Raw genomic sequence first — 8,208 nt, 5'->3', positions numbered from 1 at the left:
TCTATGTGCCTTAGGGGTGACCTGCTTTTATTCACTGTTGAAAAAACACAGGTCACCACAAATCAAAAAGGAACAAATCAGCGCAAATATGTATATAAGACACAGCAGCTAAACACCAGGGTCAAAAGTCAAATCCCTAAAAAACAAATAAAAACAGATGGTGCAGCGCTCAAATAAAAGCAATAATGAGAGTCCATGAGGAATTCAATAAATTCAAACAATCATGTGTGATGTGACTTTATGCTGACATCTCAGTGACTTTCAGTGATCCCTCCACCAATATCCACCAGTAGCCGGTGAAAAAGTCCCCGCCCATTGGGACGCAACGCGTCCGGAACGTGGAAGCGTTGTGACGTCACCCATGGCCATCACGCATCTCGGTTTCCCATACAACGCTACATGTTGTTTTATTTGGCACTGGATTAAGTGCCCTGTTTGTAAGTGCGATATTAGTTACTTTTACTCAATAAATTGTTTCTATATGGAGAGCACTATGTTTTATCCTTTCTGTTCCATATAATCTGTATACGCTGGGAGAGCATTTCCATTTGCTTGTCCATTGCCCTGCTGTTTGACTGATCTGGATCTGCTGTGCACCTTTCTCATTTGACCCGTAAGGGAAGGCATTTCCGACCCTCTATAATTAAAGGGTCCCAGCCATAAGGTGAGATGCCATCCTGCATATTGGTGGAGGGATCACTGAAAGTCACTGAGATGTCAGCATAAAGTCACATCACACATGATTGTTTGGATTGATTGAATTCCTCATGGACTCTCATTATTGCTTTTATTTGAGCTCTGCACCATCTGTTTTTATTTGCTTTTTAGGTCACCACAAATAGCACAAACAAGATTGTTTTGAGATTGTCCACAAGCATGGGGCATATTTAAAAAGCAGTGAATATAATAATCAATCATTCACTGTAGGCGAATCGCTTTGTCCCATATGTTTTAAATGACAGATTTATTCACCTGTAGTGGATGTGTGGTGAACAGACAGGGGCAAGGCGCAGAGAACATGGCTCTTTCCTGAGTGGCTCTGTCACGAGTGATGCGCAGTTTCATCACCGCAGTTATCAATTCTGATTATGTCTTCTCCTCTGCTTTTTTACAGGTAAATGTCTATCCATCTGCACACTCTACTCTGCTGAACTGACATTACTATAACATATTTGGTAAATGTCTTCTGCTGTCATATCTTTAAACTTCTATATTTAATGCTAGCTATATACTGTAACAACCACACTACAATAGCAACATTACTGGTGATTGATTCTCAACCCCATTTGGCTTGAGTGATCAAGAGAGGTAATTCGCTTTACGACCTTAGCCTGTGTCTGGTCTGGTATTGGCCATCTCCTCTCCCATATTCAGGTGTCTCAAATCAGACCCTATGATGACCAATAGAGAAATGCATGCCTGCTCAGTCTCCCTATAAATGTAAAACAGCCTATCGGGTGGCGCAGATGGGCAAGCCGCAGACATCATGGCTCTTTCCTGAGTGGCTCTGTCACGAGTGATACGCAGTTTCACAGACGCAGTTTAACGAAAGCAGGATAACTAAAGCTGGATGAAGATACAACAAGAACTCTGCTCTACTCTGCAAGACGGCAAGCTAACCAGCATTTGACATTCATTTTATATCAAGTCAGATTCCCACTCTATCCACTAACATGCTTCTCATTCTCTTCCTTCTCACATCAGTGTCTTCTATCCTCAAATTATCCTTACTCTACCCCTCCTCTCTACCATGCAGCATGCACATATCACCCTCACTCCTACCCTCTCCCTACTACTGCACCCATCACCTCCTGCATTTGCTGCACCCACATGCTGGCATAAACACCAGGGCCACTAGACACGTGTGCTCATGCACATCCCACTCCCATCTTGCCTTCCTCACCCTCCTTAATTTCTATCCCCCTGCTTCCTCAAAGCAGCCCATCTATCTCATGCGCCCTTTGGAATGCCCGCTCCATCTGTGACAAGCTAACATCTGTACATGACCTCTCATGGCTTTAACATACTCGCCATAAACGAAACCTGGCTTCAACATTTGGACTCAGCTTCTCCTGCTGCCCTCTCCCATGGTGGCCTCCATTGGACTCACTCCCCCAGACCCAAAAGACAGAAAGGAGTTGGAGTTGGATCCCTTCTATCCCCACAATGCATGTTCCAAGTCCTTCCTATCCCTCCCTCTCTATCCCTCTCTTCTTTCGAGATGCACTGTATTCGTCTGTTTTCTCCTATTTCTCTCAAGGATTGCAGCAATTTATCGGTCTCCTGGACCGGTATCGCGCTTTCTTGATGACTTTGCTGCCTGGCTACCCTACTTTCTCTCCTCTGAAATACCCACGATCATTCTTGGTGATTTCAACATTCCTGTCAATGTTAACAGCCCAACTACAGCTAAACCTCTCAACTTAACCTCATCTTTTGACCTAACACAATGGACACATACTTCCACTCACTCCAATGGTAATACCCTTGACCTTGTATTCTCCCATCTCTGCAACCCTGGCAACCTCACAAACACTCCCTTTCCGATCTCTGATCACAACCTCATTAGTTTCACTGTATCCTTGCCTCCAACCACCCATCCCTCCAAGCAGCAAACAATTACTTGTAGGAACCTTTGCCACCTTAACCCTTCTCTTCTCTATTCTGTTACTGACCACCTATATGACATAGAATATAGAAAAAAGGTCTTGTGAGCCACAACGGATCAATGCCTATAAATAGAGATGACGGTGATATCCAGCTGCAGACGCAGATCACATTTCATAACCGTGCAATAGTGAAAAAACAAATATGTGCGTTGCGCTAGGACAACATAGTAATAATAAATTCTAAAGTGACAATCCGTGATGTCAATTAAAGTGCAATGTACATTGCACTTTAATTGACATCACGGATTGTCACTTTAGAATTTATTATTACTGAATGGTAATATATTTCAGTAATTTTTGGTTATTTACTTGTTTTGAATTCTTACATACAAGCACTCACTGGAGATATTTATATATATATATATATATATATATATATATATATATATATATATATATATATATATATATATATATATATATATATATATTGTCCTAGCACAACGCACCTATTTGTTTTTTCACCTATATGACATAATCTCTCCCCTGACCTGGCCACCTCTGTCTACAACAGTTCGCTCTCATCATCACTAGATGCACTTGCTCCTCTAACCACACACAGAATCAGGCCCAGACTGTTACAACCCTGGCAAACTGACAACACTATAAATCTCACATTGTCGTGCTCTTGAATGACTGTGGTGTAAAACCAAATGCCTGCAAGACTTCACCCTATATAAATCTGCCCTTCTAAAATACAATTCCTGCCTCCATGCTGCCAAACAAGCCTACTTTGTTTCTCTTAGTAATACTCTGTCATCCAGCCCCCGTCAGCTCTTCTCATCCTTTAACTCTCTGCTTCATCACCCACCCCCTCTACCCACTAACTCACTCACTGCCCAAGAGATTGCCAATCACTTCAAAGACAAGATTGATGCAATTCGTGAGGACACCTCCACTGTGCGTACATCTTCCCCACCCAACATACCTTACCTAACAGCATAGTCAACACTCTCCTCTTTTGAATTGGCTACTACTGAAGAGGTTACAAAACTTTTCTCAGATGCCCACCTAACCAATTGTCCATTGGATCCTGTTCCCTCACAACTACTACGGTCACCCTCTTCTTCTATCCTATGCTCCCTCAATCACATCTTCAATCTCTCCCTCTCTAGTGGCACCTTCCCCTCCCTTCTAAAACATGTGCAGATCACTCCCATACTTAAAAAAGCCCTCACTGGACCCTACCAATCTAAACAACTTAAGACCTATCTCATTGCTCCCATTCACCTCTAAACTTCTAGAATGCATAGTGCACAACCGTCTTAGCTCCTACTTCAGTGAAAATAACCTTCTTGACCCATTACAGTCTGGCTTCCGCTCGCAGCACTCCACGGAAACTGCCTTACTAAAACTCACTAACGATTTACTAACTGCTAAAACCAACAGCCAATACTCCATACTCCTACTACTTGACCTCTCTGCGGCCTTTGATACTGTTGACCACCTGCTCCTTCTCAATAAACTACATTCCCTTGGCCTCAGAGATTGTGCTCTATCCTGGTTCTCTGCCTATCTATCACAGTGCTCCTTCAGTGTCAAATACAACTCTGTCTCCTCCTCTCCATTGCCCCTTTCTGTGGGGGTCCCCCAAGGCTCTGTTCTTGGACCTCTTCTCTTCTCCATCTACACTTCCTCCCTTGGTCACTTGATAACCACCTACAGCTTCCAATAACACTTGTATGCTGATGACACCCAAATCTATCTGTCTACTCACCTTACTCCTTCAGTCTCCTCTCACATTACTAACTTACTGACATATCATCATGGATGATGGACCACTTCCTTTAACTAAATCTCTCTAAAACTGAGCTATTAATATTCCCCCCTGCACGTGCCTTCCTCCATGACTTTTCCATCAAAATCAACAATGCAAATATCAGTCCCTCCCCTCACGCCAGGGTACTAGGTGTAATCCTAGACTCTGAATTGTCATTTCAGCCCCAAGTCCAATCGTTGGCAAAAATTTGTAGAATTCACCCCTGTAACATCTCTAAAATTCGCCCCTTTTTAACAAATGAAACCACCAAGCTCCTCATTCACTCCCTTGTTATCTCTCGCCTTGAATATTGCAGCTCCTTTCTCATTGGCCTGTCTCTCCATAGGCTATCCCCTCTTCAGTCTATCATGAATGCTGCTGCCAGACTTATCGACCTTACCAACCGCTCAGTGTCTGCCAACTCTCTCCTCCAATCTCTACACTGGCTCCCAATCATCCAGCGAATTAAATTCAAAATACTAACCACAAAATACAAAGCCATTCACAACTCTGCCCCGAGCTACATCACCAATCTTATCTCCAAATATTACCCAAATCATCCTCTCTGCTCTTCTCAAGACCTCCTACTCTCAAGTTCTCGCGTCTCCTCCTCCCATGCTCTTCTGCAGGATTTCTCCAGAGCCTCTCCCATCTTCTGGAACTCGCTACCTCCACTGGTCCGGCTATCCCCTCCTCTTGCTACCTTAAGGCGATCCTTGAAAACTGATCTCTTCAGGAAAGCCTATCATGTCTCCAGCTAATCTCCTACCACTTCCATCAGCTCATTCCCCACATTTACAACCTTTTGTACCGCCTGCCCCACCCTATTAGATTGTAAGCTCTTCTGAGCAGGGCCCTCTTAATCGTCTTGTACTTTATTGTATTGTAACTGTATTGTCTCCTTTTTATATTGTAAAGCACTGCGTAAACTGTTGGCGCTATATAAATCCTGTATAATAATAATAATAATAATAATAATAATAATAATAAATTGTCCACAAGCATGGGGCATATTTAAAAAGCAGTGAATATAATAATCAATCATTCACTGTAGGTGAATCGCTTTGTCCCATATGTTTTAAATGACAGATTTATTCACCTGTAGTGGATGTGTGGTGAGAAGGTCATATTCACTGCTTTATAAATAGACCGCATCAGGGCTGTGTGTACCAGTATTTACTAGGGAAAGTAAAAGTGATGGTGACATAATGCTGAACTGTTTTTAGTTGTCTAGGGACAGAGAACAGAGGTGACAGCTGGCAGGATATATCATAAGGAGCATGGATAATCCCAGCTAATCCTGAATAAAAATAGGCACTCATAAGGAAAGGAGAAAAACACTGAAGAAGACAGATACTATTCAGAGGTGTTTTATCTGAGGCCCAGGCTTCAGTAGATGGGCAAACAAGGTCCTCGGAATTCTGTATTTGGAGAATTTGAGGGAAATACAGTCATTGAAATGGAAGCTGAGCTAAATCAAATCAAAGCAATAACACAAGATGTTGTAGATCGAAATGTGGAAGAGGAATCGGTTGTGGCAGAAGAGGCAGCAGCAACAGAGGAAAAAAAACAGGAAGGAAGATATGATTTTTATTCAGTGGAAAAGATAAATAGGTCTGGGAATGAAGCAGCAAGATCAGGTGAACACAAGAGTGACAATGAAGGAAATCTTCATTCTGAAGAAAATCAGATTTCACCAGGAATTAAAATCAAAGTCATAGAGGAGATGTCTACCCAAAACACTGAAAAACATGAAGAGACAACACACACCAAGCCAGCAGTAGCTGATATAAATGGTGATGCTAAAAAGGAGCAAGAAAATAGAAAAGGCACAGCTGATTTTGGACTTATAGATCCTGGAGCTCAAGCAGATAGGTAAAACAAGTTCTTTATTAAAACTTTTGTTTCCTTTCCTTATGTATATATCCCTTAAAGGACCAGTAGGTTCATTTAACCACTTAACCTCCAGAAGGTTTTACGCCCCTTCCTGACCATTTTATGCTATTTGGCACAGCGCTACTTTAACTGGTAATTGCACAGTCATGCAACACAAAGTGGCACATAATTGTGAAGTGGAAGGAAAATGATAAATGTTTTACAAATAAATATGTGAAAAGTGTGGCTTGCATTTGTATTCAGACCCCCTGAGTCAGTACTTTGTAGAACCACCTTTCACTGCAATTACAGCTGCAACTCTTTTTGGGGATGTCTTTATCAGCTTTGCACATCTAGAGAGTGACATTTTTTGCCCATTCTTCTTTGCAAAATAGCTCAAGCTCTGTCAGATTGGATGAAGAGCGTCTGTGAACAGCAATTTTAAAGTCGTGCCACAGATTCCCAATTGGATTTAGGTCTGGACTTTGACTGGGCCATTCTAACGCATGAATATGCTTTGATCTAAACCAGTCCATCGTAGCTATGACTGTATGTTTAGGGTTGATGTCCTGCTGGAAGTTGAACCTCCGCCCCAGTGTCAAGTCTTTTGCAGACTCTAACAGGTTTTTTTCTAAGATTGCCCTGTATTTGGCTCCATCCATCTTCCCATCAACTCTGACCAGCTTCCCTGTCCCTGCTGAAAAAAGCATTCCCACAACATGATGCTTCCACCACCATGTTTCACGGTGGGCATGGTGTGTTCAGGGTGATGTGCAGTGTTAGTTTTCTGCCACAAATAGCATTTTTCTTTCGGGCCAAAAAGTTCAATTTCAGTCTCCTCTGACTAGAGCACCTTCTTCCACATGTTTGCAGTTTGTGAGAAGCCATGTGGGGGACAAAGCAAATGGGTCATCTTATGGCTTTCTTTCAACAATGGCTTTCTTCTTGCCACTCTTCTAAAAAGGCCAGATTTGTGGAGTGCACGACTAATAGTTGTCCTGTGGACAGATTCTCATACCTGAGCTGTGGATCTCTGCAGCTCCTCCAAAGTTACCATGGGCCTATTGACTGTTTTGGTAGGTTTGCAGTTGTGCCATACTCTTTCCATTTTCGGATGATGGATTGAACAGTGCTCTGTGAGAAGCTCAAAGCTAGGAATATTTTTTTTTATAACCTAACCCTGCTTTAACCACTTGACCACTGGGCACCTAAACCCCCTTAATAACCAGACCAATTTTCAGCTTTCGGTGCCCTCACACTTTGAATGACAATTACTCAGTCATGCAACACTGTACCCAAATGAAATTTTTGTCCTTTTTTTCACACAAATAGAGCTTTCTTTTGGTGGTATTTAATCACCACTGGGTTCTTTATTTTTTGCGCTATAAAAGAAAAAAGACCAAAAATTCTGTAAAAAAATGCATTTTTCTTAGTTTCTGTTATAAAATTTTGCAAATTAGTAATTTTTTTCTTCATATATTTTGGCCAAAATTTATACCGCTACATATCTTTGCTAAAAATAACCCAAATCGGTGTATATTATTTGGCCTTTGTGAAAGTTATAGAGTCCACAAGCTATGGTGCCAATCTCTGAAAATTGATCACACCTGAAGTACTGACGGCCTATCTCATTTCTTGAGACCCTAACATGCCAGAAAAGTACAAATACCCCCCAAATGACCCCTTTTTGGAAGGAAGACATTCCAAGGTATTTAGAAAGATGCATGATGAGTTTTTTTAAGTTGTCATTTTTTTCCCACAATTCTTTGCAAAATCAAGATTTTTTTTCTTTTTTTTTTCACAAAATTGTCATATTAGCAGGTTATTTCTCACACACAGCATATGCATACCACAAATTACACCCCAAAACACATTCTACTATTACTCCTGAGTATGGCGATACCA

General features: G+C 41.7%; 1 protein-coding gene across 2 annotated transcripts in view; it reads left to right on the top strand.

Annotated features, from left to right (window-relative positions):
* The first annotated feature begins 5,644 nt into the window (after positions 1–5,644).
* Positions 5,645–8,208, top strand: part of SMTNL1 (smoothelin like 1) — a 396,202-nt gene continuing 393,638 nt past the window's right edge. Inside the window, exon 1 of one of the 2 annotated variants that reach the window (XM_073596980.1) lies at positions 5,645–6,303. In XM_073596980.1, coding sequence (XP_073453081.1) covers positions 5,825–6,303 — 479 coding nt within the window. In that variant the 5' untranslated portion in view covers positions 5,645–5,824. The remainder of the gene's footprint in view (positions 6,304–8,208) is intronic. The other variant, XM_073596979.1, reaches the window with a different exon arrangement.

Source organism: Aquarana catesbeiana, linkage group LG08, assembly GCF_042186555.1.
Source record: "Aquarana catesbeiana isolate 2022-GZ linkage group LG08, ASM4218655v1, whole genome shotgun sequence".
Taxonomy (NCBI): Eukaryota; Metazoa; Chordata; class Amphibia; order Anura; family Ranidae; genus Aquarana; species Aquarana catesbeiana.
Note: the sequence above shows the minus strand (reverse complement) of the source record. Positions and strands in the feature narration are given on the sequence as shown.